Here is a 23,755-nt window from a genome sequence, read left to right as displayed (position 1 = left end):
CTTTCTTTGAACACACTCTCAGGGCTTTTGCTTTTATTTTTGGTTGGATTTGCTTTTATTAGTGTGATCCTTTATTCTGCTTTTGTGCATTTAAAAGGCCTATCTATTGTTCTGACTGTAAATAGTCATGCTGGTTCACGTTTATCTGTTCAACATCATGTCTAATTTCAGTTTTCATAACTGGCGTACGCTACATTTATGGGGATGGTCATTACCAAAGTAATGCTCACACTGAGGGGGTCCATAGACGAATAATAAGGGGCAAGAGATCTGGAAACAGATCGGGAGAAATTCAGTCATAGTGACAGGGCTCAAGTAATAATTATTTCTCTCCTCCTCTCACCCCCTTCCCTTCTTTCTTTTCCCCTCCCCTTCCACTTTCTTTCCTGCCTTTTTCTGGAGCCATCGCGTGTCATACAGAGCACCAACAATATTTGAACAAAAGAAGCCACATTTCTTTCAATGGCTGCGTAACATCTCCTGGTAGACATGCACCAGTTTATTTTGCCTGGCTTTAGTGATGGGTAATGGCAGAAATGTTAACATTCACTGGGTGCTTTCATCAACAGACTCAGAACTCTCGTGGGTCAAGACCATCCCTGTAACAGGTTAGATTTTTCAGGACGTCAATTCTGAAACAGAGTTTAGCGTGCAGTATATTTACTAGGGATTAAACACCCATTGAAGGGAGATGGAAGAAATAGGATTGGGCAGAGAGAGATGTTGATCTGCCTTGCAGGTGGGACAGCCTTGGGTAGCACCCCTTCCCCCAGCTCCAGGAAACATCGGAGGATGGCCTGCCACAGTTGTTACGCATCGCGCCTCTCTGTGATCAGTCCTCAGATATGGGTCGCCCTGGAAAGTGGCTTTCTGTGGCAGACACAATCCCTGAAGGGTCTGACAGTGGAGGCTGGAACTGCCAGTACTCCTAGCAGCTGGGCAGCAAGTCCCCCCTTGAGGTGCCTGCATGGCCATCTCTGTGTCCATCACACTCCTTGTTCCCCCTTAGCTCCCCAGGGCCTGCTTAGGTCCAGCATGATAATTCACACAATGCAATTCTATGCAATTGTGATGAAAAAAGAGGCCACCAAAAAATGTTTAATGACACAAAAATATGTTCATTTATTCGACAAGTGTTTATTGAGAAATTATGATTATCAAGTACTCTTCTAAGTGCTAAAAGTGAAAAAAGGTTACAAAATAGTTTGGACAATTTGACACACTTTATTTTTTAAAAAGTGTATATATGACTTAGGAAGAATGTAAAGTAAGTATTAACAGGGTTATATCTGGATAATGCGATATGAATGACTTTTTTTTAGTTCACATGTTTACAAAGTATCTATACTACAATTATAAAAAGGAACATCTAAGTTATTAAAAACATGTGCTGTTCTGGAAATCTTTGTGATAAAGTAGCGAGAAAGCAAACAAGGACATGTCTTCATTTATATCTTAGGCATTTATGTTCTATTACTAGGATTCTGTGGGGAAAATAAACATGAATCTTTTCAAAATAGATAATGTGAACACAAAACCCATAAAAAGAAACAAGAGACTAGGTAAGAAAAAGAAGAATAATTTTCAGACAATAACTGCAACTTATTAGATGAAGAATTTCAGGTCCTTAACGTACAAGTCTGATTTACTTTTTCTAGTAACTGTTTTCTGACCATGTTCTGCTAATCTTTCCTTTTTTCTTAACCACATCTTAACCCAATCCCAAAGCTTATCAGTGAATTCTCATTACTGAGAATTTCAGTTCAGTTAGAAAGACTTAGATATTTTCTTCCTAACACTATAATTTAGCCTTGAGACTCCAGTGGTTTGGGAGGCTGGGGGACATCGGAAGGGGTCTTTTCCCGAATAATTCCCCTCCCAATTCTCTGGATACACTCTTCTGAGAGTGAAGCAACGTTGTCTCAGGTGACTGGCCCAAGAGAGGCTGCTGTCCCTTCCTCTTGGTCATCTCCATCACCTACCATCTGGCTCACTGCCAGCAGCGTCAGCATAGACAGAGGATGGTGTACAGGTCTGGCTGGTGAGAGTTCTCACCCAACCCTAGTCAATTCCCCTAAGCAACAGAGGGTGTTCTTCATTGGTTTGCAGCCAGTTTGCATCCTCCAAAATCATCTACACTCCAGGACCCCAGTTCTCAAGCTGTGATCCATCTTCAGTATGTTTCAGGAACTTGGAAGTGTTGGGAGGTAGACTTGTCCCCTCTCTGGCTGGCCCTACCAGTGCACCATCAACCCCCTGTGCTTTTCCTTTTCTGTGGTCATTCCAGGGCAATTTAACAAGCCTGGCAATGAATGTGATTTCTAACCAGGCTCCAGGATGTTGGTCCTATACACATCCTCAAACTTTCCAACTCTTATGGGACTTTTCTCTCTCATCTCTGGAACAAGAAACTACTGGAATGTTTCTATTCACAAACACTGCACTCCCTAAACAGACCCCTCACTTAAAATCCACTTGTTTTTTTGGGTGGGAGAGAGAGGGAGTTGTAGTGTCAACTAGGTGGAAAAGAGACTGGCCCCATATGGAAACTCTCTGACTTAGAAATGTGGTTTACATAATCCAGTTTGCTCTAATCCCTGGTTTCAGGAAAAAAGACTTCTCAAACCACGATGTTGTACTTACTATTTAGTAAGTCCTGTATTTTCAGTACTTACTAAAAGTCTCAGGCATTGTCAAATTTACTCTTCATAGCAGTCCTGTGAAATATATATTATTATCACTCCCCGTTTTACAGATGAGGGAGCTGGAGGTTGAAGGGGTTAATTTAGCCAGGTCACAGAGCTATTTAGAGAGAAAGATTCTGGCTGGTCTGTCCTTGCAGCCTGCCTGCACTCTTAACTATAGGCTACACTGCTTGAGTATAGTTAAGACAATCAGTGTATCTTTCTAAATGCTATTAAACCTCAGCTTCCATATTATAAACAACTGAGCTAAACCTGAAAACTATGTTCCTGAAGTGCCCAGGTCTGCCCTGTTCTCTAGTGCCTCTGAAAATTGCTTTTTCTCCAGCAGGGCTTGTCTCTTTTTGCAAATTTTACTGAAATGTGTAAATTAAGGCTTTTTGCTCCTCTCTCTTACTCAGCAATCTTTTTGCTCAACATTAATTGACATTCTCATATCCCCTTCAGTTCCTGTGGATGATAAATGTTTAACTTAGTTCATTTTTTTTTTTTAAAGATTTTATTGGGGAAGGGGAACAGGACTTTATTGGGGGAAGAGTGTGTACTTGCAGGACTTTTTTTCCCCAAGTCAAGTTGTTGTCCTTTCAATCTTAGTTGTGAAGGGTACCGTTCAGCTTCAAGTTGTTGTTGTTTCAGTCTTAGTTGTGGAGGGCGTAGCTCAGCTCCAGGTCCAGTTGCTGTTACTAGTTGCAGGGGTGGAGCTCACCATCTCTTGCGGGACTTGAGGAATTGAACTGGCAACCTTGTGGTTGAGATCCCACTGGCCCATGTGGGAATCGAAGTGGCAGCCTTCGGAGTTAGGAGCATGGAGCTCTAACCGCCTGAGCCACCGGGCAGGCCCCAGTTCATATTTTTTTCGAACTAAGTTAAGCATTAGGATTACACCATCGAAAGATGAAAGCAAGTCTAGCCCTCTCCCAGGAAAGGGAGTATTCATAGACACTCACAATTGGAAGGGCTTTAGCCTATTTCATTAACCATTTATGGTTATTATATGGAATTATTACATGAAATAACCATATTCCAAATAAAATAATCAGTTAGCCCAATTTTTCACCCAGTGAAGAAAAGCCTATATATCATACAAGGCATGACCATTAAGTTCACAAACTCATCCTAGAAAAAGTGCTACATACCTCATTGAAGAATACCACTATGGTTACCTTCGAAGTACTCCCCTTGGGAAGCTATGCACTGACACCAGCGCCTAGTCCACCCTTCAAAGCAATTTTGGAACTCTTTTTCTGGAATGGCCATCAGAACCAATACCCTTGGTTGTATTACCCTTGATGTCCTGAATGACATCAAAATGTCTCTCTTTCTATATTTCCTTTATCTTCAGATAAAGAAGTCACTGGGGGCCAGATCAGGTAGGTGAGTAGGGAGGGTGTACCAATACAGTTATTTGTTTACTTGCTAAAAACTCCCTCATAGACAGTGCCATGGGAGGGGACGCATTGTCATGATGCAAGAGCCATGAACTGTTGGCGAAAAGTTCAGGTCATTTTTGTCTAACTTTTTCATGCAGACTTTTCAGCACTTCCAAAGAGTAAATTTGGTTAACTGTTTGTCCAGTTGGTACAAATTCATAAGGAATAATCCCTCTAATATCAAAAAAGGTTAGCAACATCGTTTTGACTCTTGATTTGGATTGATGGAACTTTTTCTTTTTCAGTCATGGAGAATTGGCTGACTTCCATTGTGCACTTGGGCGCTTTGTTTCAGGGTTTTGTATTGGTACACCCATGTTTCATCACCAGTGGTAACATGGCACAAAACATCGTCTTGCCTCTCCAAAAGGCCTTGGCAAACTTCGACTCTCCTTTGCTTTTGTTCATCAGTGAGCTCCTTCGGGACCATTTTTACGTAGACCTTTCTCATGCCAAGATTTTCAGTTAAGATTTTCCTAACTGTTTCTCTATCCATATTTACTTGGTCTGCTATGCTTCTCACAATCAGCCAAAGATTTTGACACACAATTCAGTGAAAATTTGCAGTGTTTTCTTCAGTTCTGCTCCTTACTGGCCGCCTTGACCTCTTTTCATCACTGACGCATTCTCTCCCCTCAGAAAAATGTTTAATCCATTTGTACACTGCCGTTTCTTCATTGCATTATCCCCATAAACTTGGACTAACATGTCCCTGATTTCATTTCCACACTTGCCAAAGTTAACAAGAAATTTAATATTTGTTTGTTGCTCTAATTCAAACTCAGACATTCTCGCAACGGCACATAAAAACATGCAACAACAATAATGAACGTCACTCAGCAAGACACCACCACACATTGACACAAACACAGCTGTGAGACACTGATATACCAACGTTATGAAACTTTACTGAGCTGTTTGTACAGTGCCGCCAATGTAAGCCCATAGTGGCAAGTTCACAAACTTATTTGTCAGTCCTCGTATATCTTGGATGTCGAACATTAAGGGGCAAGTCTATGAAACTTGTGTTTATTGCAGAGATATTGTTGAGAAATGTTGTGCCCAATCTTACATGTTGGGTGTAAGAGGTCCCAGTGGAAAACATGACCTCTGGTCTAAGTATCTGGAACAATTATACTTTTCCTAATCAACCAGTTTGTTTTTTATCTATTAGATACTATAAAACCTTCAACCAAATTCGATCTTGCCTCCATTCTTACCACTCCATTGAAACTGCTCGGCAAGTTACAAACAAGCTCTATGTTGCCAAATTCAGGGAACACGTCTTTATCTTCAGTTTATTCGGTCACTTAGTAGCAACTGATACAGCTGAGAACTCCATCCTTCTTATACTGCTTTCTTCTTCTGGCTTCCATAATGCTATATTCTCTTAATGCTTCTCCTGTTTTCTGGTTGTTCCTTCTCAGTTCCTTCTCCCCACTGCTGTCTCCTCCTTGGCCTGGCCGATTATGTTAGAAGACTTCATGGCTTAGATCCAACGCTCAATTTGGAATTGAGCTCTGAAGGTGCACTTCCATCAGGAGCCAGCCCACTACTTTCTGGTTAGAAATCCAAAAAGATAAAGCAACTCTGTCTGGATTTAAGGACATGCTGGTTTTAAAGTTTTTGGATTCATGTGGTCAAATTGTATTCCTGAGAAGTTGTGTCTATTTCTTATGACAGTGTAAGAAAGTGCCCATTTCTCTGCACTTTCAACCAGGTTAGGGACCATCTTTAAAAATTTTTGTCTATAAAAGGTATTTAATAGGTATCTAATTTTTGTTTTAATTTGTACTTCTTTGGTTATTCACATATTTTCCTCAATAAGTTTCCCATTCATGTTCTTGGCCCTCTTCTTTAATTGGGGGTTTTAATGGTTTTTAAAATTGATTTGTAAGAACTTGTTACAGATTTAGGATATTGACCTGCCATGTTCATTACAACTATTACTCTCAGTTAATCATTTGCCTTCTTCCTAACATTTCAAAAATATATTTTTTCAATACATTTTTAAAATATAAAATACATTTTATGTCAATTATATAAATATTTTCCTTAATGACTTCTGTCTTCAGCATAATGCTTAAAAAGGGCTTTCCAAGATTTCATATTTTCCTATTCTTTATTTCTTTAAGTCTTTCTCTTTCTGTAGTTAACTCTTTTAACATATACGTATATTGTTATATACGTATATGTGTGTTGTTTTATGATATGGGGTAGATCCAACTATATGCATCCAAATAATTAAACAATGTGATTAAAGTAACATTAATTGGATGCATGAAATTTCATTGCATGGATATGTCACAATTTATTTGATCAATCTGTGGTTGAACAATTTTGTGGTTGGACAATTATCCCACTTTTTTCTTGTTATACAAATTCGACACAAAGCTTCCCTTTAAAATTCTCCAGGTGTAGTGGAAATATAATCTGTCTATAGGAATGATTCATTGTGGGGTAGTTTGGGTGATGACAAGGTGTGGCTCTTGTGGTAGGTGACTAAAATAGAACGTAAAGTTCATTACAAAGGAGTAGTCCTTTGTTACGCACAGCTCACTCCTTTCCCTTGTAACTGCCCACGCTGAACTTGGAGCCCTTTGAGGCTCTGCCTGGAAAAACATCTTCTCCCTTCACTTAGCCACATTTGTGGGTTCTGAGGTTGTTTATCTGTTGTTGCTATCCCATCTGCTTTCTGTTTTCAGAAATCATAAAAATCACTGGTCTCTCTCCCTTCTGCTTTGAGTATTACAATGCATTTATTTCTTTTTGTAAATATTTACTGTATTTTTAATGGAGTTTGAGGATGACTGCTTTTTCTTAAGAAAAAAATTAAACACAGAACTAGGCAAACAACTCAACTCTGCCTACTGGAATCCTATCTGTTCATAATAATGGGCCATACTTCTACTCTCTAATGTTAGCTTGTTGCAAATTCTGCGAACACCATAAGAAAAAACACAGTCTTTTGAGAACCTAATAAGGCACCGGGAGACTAATATTGTTTGCCACTCCTAAAAACACAAGTATCTCTGTCTGGGTTTTAACCTTACAATGATATAAAGATTCAAGCATAGGTACACAGCCAACTGGAGCCCGATGTTCACCTTTAGTGTTTGCTCCTGGCCTGGGACTACATCCTACCACTTAAGGACTAAAGAACTGAGTATAAGTACTTGTAGTTGATCGATCTTCTATACTAGACAGTTCTTATAGTAGAGAGCCTGACTCATTGAAAGTGAGGCTTGATCTCTATTTCCCCCCTTCTCCTTTCACTCAAACATGTTTAGACGGGATCATTGAACCATACCAAGCCAGTGCCTCTGGTCCACTGCCTCACTGTGAAAGGTCATAATGATAATTGTAGAATGTATCACAGAAAGCCAATGAGAAGGGCTGAAGTAGCTGGTGTGGTCTGATATGAGGTGTTGCGCTTTAATAGACATACGAGTATTAATGCTGTCTGATATTAGGGCTGAAACCAGTGAATTAAATTCAATACTTAATTTCAGTTGTTATTGATAACATCCAAGTTTTTAATCACTAATAATATTGCTGGCCCTTCAATCTTTCGGTTAGTTTGGTCAACCCACTGATTAATTGTATCCTTAGTCATGTCACATAAACTTTTCCCATAGGTTCCTCGCAAATTTATCAGCTTTCACCTAGTTTTGCCAGCTTCCTGTTAACACATGAGTGCCTATCCGAGTGGAGAACATTTATGGAGTCTGAGCACATGCACATTTTGTGGATAATTGAAAGAAATACTAAATAAACTTTGAAGTTATAAGAAGGGGATTTATTTTGGTATAATTACTAGAAATAAAATTCAGGTATAAAAAAATAAGATTTGTGCATGATTATTCAAGCACAAGCTTAATTCATTGTAATGCAACCACATAATCACACCAAGTCACCAGTTAAATAATATAATGAATCAAGTCTGCTTTAATGTCCAAATAGAAATTAAATGAAAGATTCAACTCACAAAAGTATAACAGTATCAGATGATCATCTCAGTTATGATTGCTGGGCAGATACTCTCATACCAGACAGATCTTATTAAGGCTTTTTGTTTTTAAATACCAGTTCAACTGGTTATACATTCCACATGATGTAGATACTATTCAGGGGATAAAGGTAATGAGAAAGTGACATTCTGCCTCTCCCACAGGTGTGTACAGAGCAGTATACTTGTTTGAATGTTGTAGTTTAAAAATCAGAAGGGAGCTGTCCCTAGGAATACATTAAATTACATCCACTAGTGGCAGAATACTTGTATAATAGGCAGGGTCAAAGAGGAAAACAGTAAAAATATATTGGAGGTATTAAGAAACAAGAAAAGAGTTATTACAATAATGGTCTTCCATTAAGAGAGAAAAAAACTGTTGTTCAAATTATTTTCCACACATTTTCTGGTTGAAAATTTTATAAGCAGATTGGAGACATGATAGATTTAAATGCTATAGAAGAATTGCATACAAATTGCTAATATTCTTTTCTCGATCCTCTTTGGGATTTATGAACTTGTCATTGTTCAGCACTTTGGAGGAATGAGTATTTTTTTGGGGGGGGAAATTAGACAAAGACACTTTACTTCCAGTTGCTTATTGGACATCTTCAATCAATACCAACGATCAATTATACACCTTTGCTGTTAAGATCACTAATAGAATGCAGTTGACTCGTACTGTTAGTAGTCTAAGGTAATGCACAAAAGTAACAGTAACCTGTAACTGCTCGATTCCCAAATCACTTCTTTAAACAGATATTAGAAGGAAGCTGCTGTAATCCTTCATGTACCAAATTGGATTGGTTCCACTAAGGAGGGATGAGTATTGAAATATCAATGCATGGATAAGTATAACGTAAATATTTTTTGTATGGTTAGCTAGAGGTATCTGTAACTGTTATGTGAGTTTTAAAAAGATACCTTATTGATTTTTACTTAAAAATTAAGAACACATTTAGGCAGAGTCATTACTAATGACCATTCAAAAACCATTTTTCAGAGTGGGAAACAGAACACAGTGTTGACACTGAAGGTTGTAAATAATATTGAGGAGAGATTCATTCTTTGTAGGTCTCTCTGTTGTCTCTGTCCTTTATCATTTCTTGTACCTGAGGAGAATGAAAGATAATTTTTTTCCACTTACAATTTTGGTATACTTGGAATTATCATGTCTTATGATGTTAAAATAGGTACAAATTTAAAATACAGAAGTCCTTGTACTGAACTCTTACAAATAATTTAGACTTTGATAAGTCATGAATACGTGTTGTAATCTCTAGGGGAACCAGACGATATTACGGCAGTGACCCTATTCTGTGTGATACTATAATTATAGATATAGTAAGTATAGATATCATATACATTTTTCAAAACCTATAGAATGTACAACACAAAGAGAGAACCCTATGTAAACCGTGGCCTTTAGTTACTAATGTATCGATATTTGCTCATTGACTGTACCAAATTTGCCACACTAATGCAGGATGTTAATAACAGAGGAAACGAGGTGTAGGGAATAGGGGAACAGGAAAGTAGTAAATGGGAACTCATTATACTTTCTGCTTAATTTTTCTGTAAACCTAAAACTACTCTAAAAAATAAAGTCTATTAATTTTAAAAAGTCACCCCAGTGTGAAGCCCCTCCCCACAAAATTAAGAGAGTACAACTTCTAAGCTTATAGAAAAATGGAGTGATAAAAGAAGGCAAAAAGTAGAGGGAAAAAAACCAACATTTAGGACAGAGATAGCATAAGGTAGGACAGTAGGTGCAAACCAAATACACCTTTAATAACATCAAAAACAAGTGGACTAAATGCTGCAATTAAAAGCTTGTCAGATTTGCATAATGTTAACAATTATATGCTACTTATTAGAAAGACATCTAAAACTTAAGGAGAGAGTAAAGTTAAAAGTAACAAAAATGGAAACATACACATTTAAACACTCTGAAATAAATCTGGTATAGCTATAAAAATACTGAACAGAGTAGTTAGAGTTTATGTTATACCTCTTAATGACAAAAAGTTCAATTTACCAGAAAGGTATAAGAATTCTAAATTAATATGCACCTAATAACATAGCCTCAACTACCTAGACACAGCATAAATCGACAGAACTATAAGGGATTAGGCAAATCCACAAGCACATTGGAAGACTTGAACAACATATTTCGCAAATTTGACCTAATGGATATATTTAGAACACTTCCCAATAATTGCAGGATAAATCTTTTCTTCAACCCCGATTAATTCATTCACAGCAATTAACCATATGCTGCATCATAAAACAAGGCAACACATTTCGAAGATTTGAAGTCTTGTTCTATGAGTAAAGTAAAATTGACAGAAATCATTAACCAAAGGGAACTAGAAAATCCGATAGTTGATGATTTATATAAATATTCTAATGTTCAAAACTCCAGGAGTTGAAGAAGAAATCATAAGGAAAATTAGAAACTATTTTTAAATTACATACAGTGAAAATACTACATACTTAAATTTATGTAATAAAACCTTAAATGCATATATTATATATAAAAAGATCGGATTCCTATATGCAAGAGTAAGCATTTGGAAAATAAATCCTGCAAATAACAACTGTGCAAAATACAATCCTCCTTCCTCCTCGCCCCCCCCCCCAAAAAAACAAACAACTAAATCAATAATCAAATCAAAACAAAAATATCCCACAACAACCGGAAGGTTTTGGAACTAAGGAAAGACAGGCAGATTTTGGAGGCGAGTCTAAAATTGGAGCAACTTACCAACATGGGATGAATTCCTCATTTTTTGCAACTGATCCAATGATAGTCACAGCCACAGCTGTGCCTAAAACTCACAGAAACACCTAAAACTCTGACAGAAAGCCCACTCTTTCTGGATGAAGAATCAAGAGAAATAGCCTGGTCAAGTATGGCCAGATGCTGAAGAGTGAGGGGAAACCTAGAAAGGGAAGGAGATTCTCTAATTCTGTGTGTGAACCTTGCATAAGACTCAGGCTGAGACGTGAATCATGCACTCACAAGACAGATTCAAAGTAGTGCAGCAAAGGCCTCAAGAATTGACCTGAGCTATGACCCAGCAATCACAGAAGGCAAGAGTGCTTACAGATTGAATCTAACCATGTTAACTGCCAGCTAAAACAAAAACATCAACCTTCATCAGAGGAATATGACAGAACTAAGTCTATACAACATAATATTCACAATGTCCAGGATACAATCTAAAATTATTTTTCCATCTATATTCATCAGGAATATTAGTCTGACTTTTTCTTGTGTTTTTGTCTGGTTTTGGTAATGCTGGCCTCACAAAATGAGTTTGGAAGTGTTCCTTCCCCTTCAGTTTTTTGGAAGAGTTTGAGAATAATTGATGTAAATTCTCCTTTAAATCTGTGAGAGCTCACCATGAAGCCATCTGGTCCTGGGCTTTTCTTTGTTGGAGGGTCTTTGATTATGATTCAATTGCCATGCTAGTTATAGGTCTCTTCAGTCTTTCTATTTCTTCATTATTAAGTCTTGGTAGGTTGTATGTTTCTAGGATTTTATCCATTTCCTCTTGGTTGTCCAATTTGTTGTCATTTAATGAATTGTAAATAGTATCATATGATCCTTTTTATTTCTATGGCATCCATTGTAATGTCTCTTCTTTTACATCTAATTTTATTTGAGTCTTCTCTCTTTTTGTCTTAGTCTAGCTAAGGGCCTGCAAATTTTATCTTTTTTTTTTTTAAACAACAACGAACATTTAGTTTCACTTTCCTATTGCTTTTCTACTTTTTATTTTATTTATCTATGCTCCAATCTTTGTTATTTCCTTCCTTTTGCTAACTTTGGGTTTAGTTTGTTCGTTTTCCAGCTCCTTCAGGTAAAAATTAGGTTGTTTATTTGAAATTTTTATTCTTTTTTTAAATGTGTTTATTACAACGAACTTCCCGCTTAAAGTTTTTTTTTTTTTTCTGCATTCAATAAATTTTGGTATATTGTGTTCTCATTTTCATTTGTCTTGAGGTATTTTCTAATTTCCTTTTTGGTTTCTTCTTTGACCCAACTGTTATTCAAAATTGGAAAAGAAGAAGTAAAATTGTCCCTGTTTGCAGATGATATGATCTTATAGAAAGCCCTACATACTAATAAATGAACTAGGTAAAGTTATAGAACACAAAATCAACATGCAAAAATCAGTTGCATTTCTATACACTAATAACAAACTATCCAAAAAGGAAGTTAGGAAAACAATCCCACTTACAATAGCAAAAAGAATAAAATATTTAGGAATAGACTTAACCAAGGAAGTGAAAGATTTGTATGTTGAAAACTATAAAATATTTTTGAAAGAAATTATATAAGAAACAAACAAATGGAAAGACAGCTCATGTTCATGGATTGGAAGAATTAACTTTGTTAAAATGCTCATATTACTAAAAGCATTTTACAAATTTAGTACAATCCCTGACATCCCAATGACACTTTTTTTTAAACAGAAGTAGAAAAAAATTGTAAAATTCATATGGAATCACAAAAGACTCTGAATATGCAAATTAAGCTGGAGAAAGAACAAAGATGGAGACATATACTTCCGTATTTCAAAATATATTACAAAGCTATAGTAATCAAATCAGTATTGTATTGGCATAAAGACAGACATATAGACCAATGGAACACAATAGAGAGCTCAGAAATATATATATATATATATATATATATATTCATATATATATATATATATATATATATATATATATATATATATATATACAACTGATCTTCAACCAAGTTTCCAAGAATACACAAGGGGGAAAGGATAGTCTCTGCAACAAATGGTGCTGGGAAAACTACCTGCAAAAGAATAAAATTTAGACCCTTAGCTTATGCCATACACAAAAATCAGCAAAATGTATTAACAACTTAAATGCAAGACCTGAAATTGTAAAATTCCCAGAAAAATAACATAGGGGAAAAGTTTCATAACATTGGTCTCGGCAATGATTTCATGGGTGTGACACCAAAAGCACAGGCAACAAAAATAAATAAATAAACAAGTGGGACTATGTCAGACTAAAAAGCTTCTGCACAGCAAACAATTAACAGAATGTACAAGCTACATACAGAATGGGAGAAGATATTTGGAAACCTTATATTTGATGGGGGTTATTCTCCAAAATATATGAGGAACTCCTACCAAAAAACCAAAACAAAACAAGTAATAATTTAAAAGTGGGCTAAGGACTTGAATAGACATTTCCCCAAAGAAGACACACAAATGGACAACAGATACATGAAAAAATGCTCAATGTCACTAATCATCAGGAAATAAGCCAGTCATATAAAGACAAATATCACATCATTTCACTTACGTATGTGAGGTATCTAAAATGTAAATTAATAGAATCAAGGAGTGTAATGGCAGTTGCCAGGAGCTAGCGGGAGGAAGAAATAGGGAGTTACTAGTTAATGGGTATGAAATTTCAGTTAAGCAGGATGAATAAGTCAACGGATCTACTGTACAACGTGTACCTATAGTCAACAGTAATGTACACTTACAAATTTGTTAAGAGGGTAGACCTCATGTTAAATGTTCTTACCACAATACATTTTTAAAAATAAATGTGTACAGTGCAGTGGTCAGGCATCTACACAATCTATGAAGTGATCCCCATGGTAAGTCCAGTACCCATTTGGCACCCTACATAATCTATACAACATTAATTGTTATATTCCCCATAGGGTATTTCATATCCCTATGACTATTTTGTGACTACCAATTTGTACTTTCTAATCTGTTCACCTTCCCAACCCCCTCCTATCTAGCAACCATCAGTTTTTTTCTCTGTATCTCTGTATCTATTTGTTTTGTTTGCTCATTTATTCTGTTTTCTAGAATCCACATATAAGTGAGATCATAAGGTATTTGTCTTTGTCTGACTTATTTCACTTAGCATAATATTTTCTAGGTCCATCCATGTTGTTACAAATGGTAAGATTTCATTCTTTTTTATGTCAGAGTAATATTCCATTGTATAAATGTACCACAATTTCTTTATCCAATTATCTATTGATATATGTATGATTATTTAAAGTCAAAATTTTTTTTCTGAAAGTGCTGGATAATACATATTTTAGGCGTTGCAAGACACTATCTGTGTTGCTGCTGTTGAATCCCTCTTCCCTTTCCCTTCTTTCTCTTCTCTTTCTACCTCTTTTTCTTCTTACCCTTCCTCCTCCTTTTCTCCTTCTCCTTCCCTCTCTTCCTCTTCTTTCTTCAATAGCTCAAAAAAATGTAAATTCTTTCTCAGCTTGTGGGCTGTTAAAATCAGATGGTCCATAGTTTGCCAACGCCTGGTGTATATTGTTCAATTAAAAAGCCAAGATTGTCAGAAAAGATAATGAAATTGTAACATATCAAAATTTGTGAGATGCAATTAAAGCAGATGCAACTAAAGAAGAGGGAAACATTTTTTAAATGTCTATATTAGAAAAGAAGAAAAGTCTAAAATCAATGATCTAAGGTTTTGCCTTAAGAAGATGAAAAGAAAGAGTAAAGTAAACCAAAATTAGGGAAAGGAAAGAAAATAATAAGGATAAGTGCAAAAGAGAACAAAATTGAAAACATAAACAATAGGGAATATCAACAAAGCCAAAAGCTGTTTTTTTTTTTTTAAAGATCAGCAAAATTGATTAATCTCTAGCTAGATTGATTAAGAGAACACAACCTGATTACTGATTTGATTTTGTTATTAGTTATCAGTTTGTTCAGATTTTCTGTTTCTTCCTGATTCAATCTTGGAAGATGGTATGTCTCTAGGAATGCATCCATTTCTTCCAGGTTGTTCAATTTGTTGGCATATCATTGTTTATAGTATTTTCTTATAATTCTATGTATTTCTGTGGTGTCAGTTGTCACTTCTCTTTTCACTTTTGATTTTACTTATTTGGGCCTTCTCCCTTTTTTTCTTGATGAGTTTGGCTGAAGGTTTATCAATTTTATTTTATCTTTTCAAAGAACTAGCTCTTGGTTTCATTGATCTTTTTATTTTTATTTTTGTAAGTCTATGTATTTCATTTATTTCCACTGATCTTTATTATTTCCTTCCTTCTACTCACTTTTGGATTTGTTTGTTATTCTTTCTCTAGATCTTTTAGGTGTAAGGTTAGATTGATTATTTGAGTTGTTGTTGTTGTTGTTTTTTTTTTTTTTGAGGTAGGCCTATATTGCTATGAATTTCCTTCTTAGAACTGCTTTGCCTGTGTCCCATAGATTTTGGGTTGTTATGTTTTCATTTTCATTTGACTCAAAATATCTTTTGATTTCCTCCTTGATCTCTTTGTTAATCCATTCATGGTTTAATAGCACATTGTTTAAACTCCATGTGTTTGTGTGTTTTTCAGTTTTCTCCTTGTTATTGATTCCTAGTTTCATACCATTGTGATTGGAGAAGATACTTGATATAATTTCAGTCTTCTTGAATTTATTGAGACTTCTTTTCTGGCCTAACACTTGGTCTATCTTGGAAAATGTTTAATGTGCCCTTGAAATGAATCTCTATTATGCTGCTTTGAATGAATTGTAAAAATATCTACTAAGTTCATCTGGTCTAATATGTCACTTATTGATTTTCTGTCTGAATGATTTATCCATTGATGTCAGTGGGGTATTAAAGTCCCCTACTATTACTGTTGTTCACTCCCTCCCTTTATGTCTGTCAATATTTACTTTATATATTTAGGTGTTCCTATGTTGTGTATAGATATTTACAAGAGTTATATCCTCTTGTTGAATTGATCAGTTTATCATTATATGTAATGCCCTTCTTTGTCTCTTGTTTCAGTCTTTAAAGTCTATTTTGTCTGATACAAATACTCCTACCCGGGTGATTTTTGTTTCTATTTGCATGAAATATCTTTTTCTATCCTTTACTTTCAGTCTCTGTGTGTCTTTTGATCTGAAGTGGGTTTCTTGCAGGCAGCATATGCTGGGTCTTATTTTGTATCCATTCAGCCACCCTATGTTTTTTGGTTGGAGCATTTAGTCTATTTGCATTTAAACTAATTATTGATAGGTATATAGTTATTGCCATTTTAGTTGTTGTTTTCTGTTTTTGTCATTCTCTGTTCCTTTCTTATTCTCTTGCTCTCTTGTCTTGTATATTGATGACTTCCTAAAGTGTTATGTTTGTTTTTTTTCCCTTTAGTTCTTGTATATCTTGTTTTTTGGTTTGTGGTTACCACGTGCTTCATGTATACTAAGCTATGTTTATAGCAGTCAATTCTGAGGTGATGGTTGCTTAAGTTCAAATGCATTCTAAAATCATTACATTTTTTTACTCACCCCTCCAACGTTTAAGTTTTTGTCATTATTTTTATCTTCTTTTTGTGTATATTTGTGTATATCCCTTAACTTATTGTTGCATTTATACATACTCTTCCTACTTTTATCTTTTAACCTTTGTACTAGCTTTGTAATTGCTTTTACTAAGTGTTTGCCTTTATCAGGGAGACTTTTTTCTTTCCTATATTTTCTTATTTTTATTTTTGATCTTTTCTTTCTACTTAAAGAAGTCCCTTTATTATTTCCTGTAATACTGGTTTACAGCAGTTTGTTTATCTGGGACACAATCTTTCCTTTGATTCTAAGTGATAACCCTGCTAGGTAGAGTAATCTTGGTTGTAGGTTTTTACCTTTCATCACTTTGAATATTGCTTGCCAATTCCTTCTGGCCTGCACAGTTTCTATTGAAAAATCTGCTGATTGTCTTATGGCAATGCCCTTCTACATAACTAACTGCTTTTCTCTTGCTACTTTTAAGATTTTTTGTCTTTAACTTTTGGCATTTAATTATGATGTGTCTTGGTGAGGGCATCTTTGGTTTCATCTTGTTTGGGATCTCTGTGCTTCCTTTACTTGTATGCCTATTTCCTTTGCCAGGTTAGGGCAGTTTTCAGTCATTAGTTTTTCAAAGGTTTGAAGATTGAAAAAAGTTTTCAATCCTTTTTTCCCCTCTCTTCTCCTTCTGGGACTCCTATGATGAAAATGTTTGTATGTATGAGGTTCTCCCAAGGTCTCTTAAACTATCCTCATTTTAAAACTTCTTTTTTCTTTTTGCTGTTCCGACTGGGTGTTTTCCATAACCTTGTCTTCCAGATTGTTGATTCAATTCCCTGCTTTATCTAATCTGCTGTTGATTCTCTCTATTCTTCATTTTAGTTGTTGTATTCTTGCTGGTTCAGTTATTGAGTTCTTACTGGTTGTTTTTTATGTTTTCTCCCTCTTTGTTGAAGTTCTCACTGAGTTCATGTATTCTCCCAAGTTCATTGAGCATCCTTACAACTAGAATTTTGAATTTTGTATCTGGTAGATAGATTGCTTGTCTCCATTTTGTTTAGTTCTTTTTCTGGAGTTTTGTCCTGTTCTTTCATTTCTGTAACTTGACAAATTATTCTAAATACTGATATGGAAATGCACAGGCCTAAGAACATCCAAGATATTTTTAAAGAAGAATAAGATGTGAAGACTTACTCTGATACATATTAAGACTTATTATAAGGCATACTAATTGACACAGTCTCATATTAGAGTAATGATAGACAAATATACCATAGGAATCAAATAAAGAGCCGTGTGTAGAAGGTATGGTGTTTTTTATAGTAAGTGCTTGGTCAGTTGGATGTCTGCTTGAAAAAAATGAAACTTGACATGACCTCACAATCTACACAAAATCAATTATAGATTGATTGGACATAAATGTAAAAGGCAACAAACAAACAAAATTTAACACCGTTCCCCACCAAAAACCCCACAAAGAAATTTCTACAAGAAATATAGGGGATTATAGTCTGGAGCTTGGACTAAGGAGAGACTTCTAAAACAGAATCGAATAAGTACTAATCATAAATAAAAAGACTGTTAAACTTGACTATATAAAAATTAAGAATTTCTGTTTATCAAAAGATTCCTTTAAGAGATAAAAAGGGAAGGCAGAGAGTGGAATGAGATACTTGTAACAAACAAAGTCAACAAAGAGCTCACAACCAGAATATATAGAAAATTGTTACAAATGAATACAAAAGACAAACAATACAATCAAAAAAAGTATTTCTAAAAGGCCAATAAACAAATGAAAAGTATGCAACTGCTTTAGTAATCAGGAAAAAGAAAATTGAAACTGCAATGATTTATAACTAACCGCCATCAAAATGGCTAATGCTAAAATGATTATAAAACTAAGTGTTAGATGTAAGTAGTAAAGGTGTAAAACAACTGGAATTCTAAGACATATTGCTGTTAGGAGTGTAAATTGATACAATCATGTAGGAAAATTGTTTGAAATAATCTACCAGAGCAGACACATACTTTGTGATCTAGCAATCATTTTCTGGGTATGTATGCAAGAGAAATGTGTGCATATGTGCACCAAGAGAAATGTACACAAAGGTTTATTGGAAAAATTTTGCAATAGTTCCAAGCCAGAAACAATGTGAATATCCACAATCATCATAGAATGGATAAATCGTGACATTTCACACAATGAATACTATATAGCAATGAAAATGAGCTATAGCCACACACAATAGCATAGATTAACCTCACAGTCATATTTTTGAGCAAAAGAAATCAGATACAAATGAATACCTACTATACAGTTCCCTTTGTAGAAAGTTGAAAAAGTTGATGAATTTAAACAAGAGTGTTTCATGATTCATGATTAGCATAAAATTATAAAGACAACTGAGGAAGTCATTATCATAAATGTCAGAATAATAGTCCCTTTGTGGGGAGTAACAGCTGAGGGAAAGAAAGGCCTTCTGGGATTGCTGGCAATGTTTTAATTTTTTAAACTTGAATGGTAGTTACAGGTTTGCTTACTTCATAATAATTCACTGAATTGTACGTATTTTGTTTTATATAATCGTATGTGTGCTATCTTTACACTAAACAGAACAAAAATATTGTTATTTTTCTCCTGTTCCATACCTGAAACAGCATAAAACTCAGGGGGTCCTCTGGCCTTTCATAGACTAAGTTTTCAGTGATCTGCTGAGAGAGAGAGCATAAGGCATTGCATTATGGTTCTGAGCTATATTTATGTGGTCGGGTTATATCTGGAGCAATCATTTGCAATAATGTAACATGCACCATAGCACTTTAAAAAAATTCATATATCTCTACAAAGTGTCAAATTAATTTCTCACTACTAATAAAATTAGGCAAATTAAGGTAATATTTAAAGGAATAAAAATTTAGTAATACCGTGTTTCCCTGAAAATATGACCAGGTCTTATATTAATTTTTGCTCCAAAAGACGCATTAGGGCTTATGTTCAGGGGACGTCATCCTGAAAAATCATGCTAGGTCTTATTTTCTGCTTAGGTCTTATTTTCGGGGAAACACAGTAAGCAGCAATGGGTATTTTTCTAGTTTCCAAGATCAAAGAGGTAGTGAGAAACTTTTAGAGAAAGTTTTTGTTTTGAGTATGGTGATTTTGCTAGACTGAGAAATTAACATTATTTGCTTTGAAGGATAGTCAGAGAAAAGTATTTTTAGTAAAATTTTAAAAAGACTATAGGATTTTACATAGAATCTTCTGAGGCATTTGATTCTAAAATGATGTTAATTGTAATAATAAAGGAGAAAGGATATATAAAACTTCAGAGATTCAGTATATTTTTTGTTGTTGTTGAATAACCCCCAAAATTATAATAAAGTAAGCACAATTCTCATTTGTAAGGAATAACAATAGGACAAATTTTAGGTATAAAATATTCAAGGTCTGTTTAATGTACCCATACCCATTATGTATTTCATATATGTTTCTATTGAATACATATAGGGTAACTAATTTTTCTTATAATAGCATTGAATGCATAAGTATTTTTTTCTTGACAGATGAAGAAATTTATTTATAGAATGATTAGAATTCTATTTTCTTCAACAGCTTTCCTCCTTCAGCTCTTCTTTGATTAAAGCCACGAAACCCAGCCATTAATGCTCTCCCATAAAAATAACATTTTGAGAAAGAAAAGGCATAGAGCAGTTAATGGAGTAAATATCACTTATTCTTATTTTATATTTGGAAACTGATATCACAGAAGTTACATAATTTCCTCCAAATAACAAAGATGAAAAGTGGCAAAGTTAGGTTGGAGCATTAGACTAAATTTGTAAAGTTTGTGCTCTTTCTACTATACCCTACTTCTTGAAACTTAAACTTTTCCAGTTTAAATGTTTTCATTTGAGGTGGGTCATTCTTAATTTACACCTTTCTAACTATAAAGTTACTTCATGTACTCATGTATTATATACATATATGTACCTTGCTGGGTAATAATATTAACGTAAAAATAAATATGTCAGGAAAACAAAAACAACCCACCAAACAACAAACAATTTATATACGTGATAATCTCTTGTAATTCTATATAGCCAAGGATGTCATATTTTAAACAAGATTCCAGCCCTATATCCTAAGGTCAATAAAGTTGGTAATTTCAAGAATTAGAAGCAACTCTTTAACTACTATTCTCCCAAAAGAATATGGTTTCTTAGTTAGTCACAGGTTGGTTATCTTCTGAAAGTTTTATATTCAATCTGGAAAGTCTTTTTTCTCTCTTTTTCAATTGTCAGTATTTTGTCCTTCCTTCCTAGTCTGGCTCAAACTTTAGCCCTTGGCCCAATTTTTCTCTATAACCAACTTATCTGATCCCTCTGAATGGCTTCATATCATGTTATCACTCATTTGGTATTTATCATTTACTACTTTTGGTTAATACCGTATTTTGCTGTGTATAATGTGCACCCATGTTTCCGGCCCAAACTTTCAAGGAAAAAAATCTTTTGTTTTAATTTTTTAATTCAAATTTTTATTTGTTTACATTTAGTATTTTGTATTACATTTAGTTTTTTGTATTATAAAGGAATTTTAGCATTTTTTTTAACATGTTATGGTACAAGAAATTTTATGTAACAAATAATTGTAAAAGACAAGAACAGATGCAAAGTACAAAACATTTTATGTACCTGTAACAAATTTACGGTATTTACCCATCATAGAAGGCCAAGAACTCTTTGTTGTTACAAATTCATTGTAAGTTCAATAAAACCGATTATCATATTCCAGGGTACTATTTTGCATATGGATATCGTTATTGATTTCTAGAGTTACACTTTTAACTCATAAGCATAAATAAAAGAATTAAAAACATTTATATAGACACGGAATTAGTACTACCCATGTATAATGCGCATCTTTATTTTTCCCTCACCAATTTGGGCAAAAAAGTGCATATTATACATGGCAAAATATGGTACATCTTAATGCACTTACTGACTTCTCAATAAGATTATATCCCTTTTATAGCAAAGGCCCTTTCTTGTACCTCTTGTAAGCCAGGTCAAAGTTTGTTTTTTACATCATAATTACCTAAAAACTCACAATTAAGGTAAGGGAACAAGAAGTTTACCTGGAATATTTGCAGAATGTGGTGTTTTTCCATGTATTGTAGTGAAATTTGATAAGGATCTTGATATACTATAGAAGGGAATCGTCTCCTATAAGTTTCGTTGTGTGCATGAGAACTCTCTCCTTCTTGGTATTCTGAAATATCATCCTGAAATGGAAATACCCCCCCCCCCACCACCAAAGAGTCTTTAATAAATCAAAAAGCCCCATGAAATTTCATTCTTATTTTTGTCATTGTCAGTGGAATCTGGTATTGATGGGATCTGAACACTAGGAGTTGAAGACATATTATTAGGAGAGACCTGGCTGATCCTCCAGGCAATACAATGCGCCTCAAGTCCTGGCAGATATCTTAGGCTTCTCCAACCTACTTCAAAAAATTCTCCCTTCACAGGGATCTCCAGTTGACTCCAAATTCCTTTCCTTTGGTAGAAGCCCAGAGAGGAGAAATGACTTAGTGTCCTAGAGTTAGCAGCAGAACCAGGACTTAAAACTGAGCTCTCCTGAATTGATCCTTCCTGAATGGCCTTAAGGTAGCAGAGAAAGCAATATGTCTCTTTATTCCCACCCTTCTCCTGTCCTACCTGAATCCCCCAGGTCACACATATCACAACATGTAGGTTTATTTCCTCATCCTTGATCCAATAAGTACCCTCCAACTCCCTCCCCCTCTTCCAACATCACAGGCCTCCAAACTCCCAGGAAGGTATCAAATGCCCCTTTAACCTACAGGCTTGGTTTCTGTGACTTGAATTTTTTCTTGATTGATGATATAGTCCAAGTTTGTTGATATGGAAGGGAATCTTGGAGAAACATCTAGGTCTGGTGCTTGGAAATTACTTATGAATTTGGTATCCAATGAATTCAATGCTTGCAGAAAGTTTCCACTTTCATTGTCAGTTGTACTCGCAACCTTGGAATTGTTGAGGTCTGTTTGGCTAACTTCAAATTTGCAGGGTTGTATTCTGAAGTCAGCATTTCTATCCTCCTTGCTGGTAAATGTTCTGCCACCATACTGATCACGTTCTCCATAATCAAACCAGTGGTCTTTTGTGTCATAAGCCTTGTTGTACATTAAGTGGTCAGCCTGGTCAGATTCACTGTACTCAACTGTAAGCTGATGGGCACTGCTGTCAGTTTGGTCAGCAGCCTGGTGTTCCGCTTGTTCAGAAGCTTGGTCATGCACTATGTGATGAGTCTTTGCTAGTGTTTTGTAACCAGTTTGATCAGATAATCTATGGTTGAAAAGTTGTTCATACGTTTTTTGTTCAATCAGGCTGGAAAATGTGCTGTCAATCTGTTTAGAAGTTCTTCCTTGAGCCTGGCCAGGTATTCTGTAGTCAGTCTGTTCAGAGGCTCTTCGGTTAAAGGACATAGACAGTCTATCGTCATTCTGTTTATAAGCTCTGCTCTCAGCGGGGCTGGACATCCTGCGCTCAAACTGCACAGAAGCTCTTTCATCCTGGTTAGACAATCTGTGTTCAGAAGTTCTTTGTTTGTATAGGACAGGCATCTGGCTGTCAGTCTGTTCAGACTCTACATGATCAGCTTGGTGAGATGACTTGTTGTCCATCTGTTCAGACATTGTTTGGTCAACCCAATCAGCAGTTCTATGATCAGCAACATCATCATGGTGGGATGGTTGGAGGTCAGTCTCATCAGATGTTCTGTGAGCAATGTGTTCAGGTAATTTGTGGTCGGTTTGGCCAAATATGTTGGGTACAGCCTCACTGGACACTCTTCCGTCAACCTGGTTAGCTGTGCTGTGATCATTCTGGTTATCTGCCTCTTCTTTGTCCAGGTTCTGCCAGTTGTCCTCCTGGCGATCTGTGTGGCTGTTATTTGAGGACTTGGCTGTGCTTTCAGGTCCCAAGGATTCCGATGGAGCCTCATCTGGAGGCTTTATCATTTTCTGCCTGTCCCTGACCAGCCTAGGTTGCCAGACGCTGTGGGTGGTGCCAGGCTGGGTTGTCTAGGTGACCTTCTGGGAACCACGACAACGGTACCCAAAGGCTTTGTGCGGGCTTCTGCGCATGAATTCTTGGCACATGAGTGGTCGCCTGGGCGTGAGCCGGGCACCCGGGGCAGCCGTGGGAAGGGCTGCCTTCAGCTCTGGGCACAGTCTAGAGAGGGCTTCTACCCACGCGCGGTGTGGT

General features: G+C 35.7%; 1 protein-coding gene across 1 annotated transcript; it reads right to left on the bottom strand.

Moving 5' to 3' along the window:
- Positions 1 to 174: 174 nt before the first annotated feature.
- Positions 175 to 23,508, bottom strand: TEX55 (testis expressed 55). The gene is made up of 4 exons (XM_033124263.1): positions 22,330 to 23,508; positions 21,601 to 21,747; positions 19,115 to 19,177; positions 175 to 270 (listed from the first exon to the last, which is right to left on the bottom strand). Exons 1-4 carry the CDS (start codon positions 23,506 to 23,508, stop codon positions 175 to 177), a joined length of 1,485 nt encoding a protein of 494 aa, XP_032980154.1.
- Positions 23,509 to 23,755: the final 247 nt, after the last annotated feature.

Source organism: Rhinolophus ferrumequinum, chromosome 2, assembly GCF_004115265.2.
Source record: "Rhinolophus ferrumequinum isolate MPI-CBG mRhiFer1 chromosome 2, mRhiFer1_v1.p, whole genome shotgun sequence".
NCBI classification, from domain to species: domain Eukaryota; kingdom Metazoa; phylum Chordata; class Mammalia; order Chiroptera; family Rhinolophidae; genus Rhinolophus; species Rhinolophus ferrumequinum.
The sequence above is the reverse complement of the archived record's forward strand: the minus strand, read 5'-3'. Positions and strand labels throughout refer to the sequence as shown.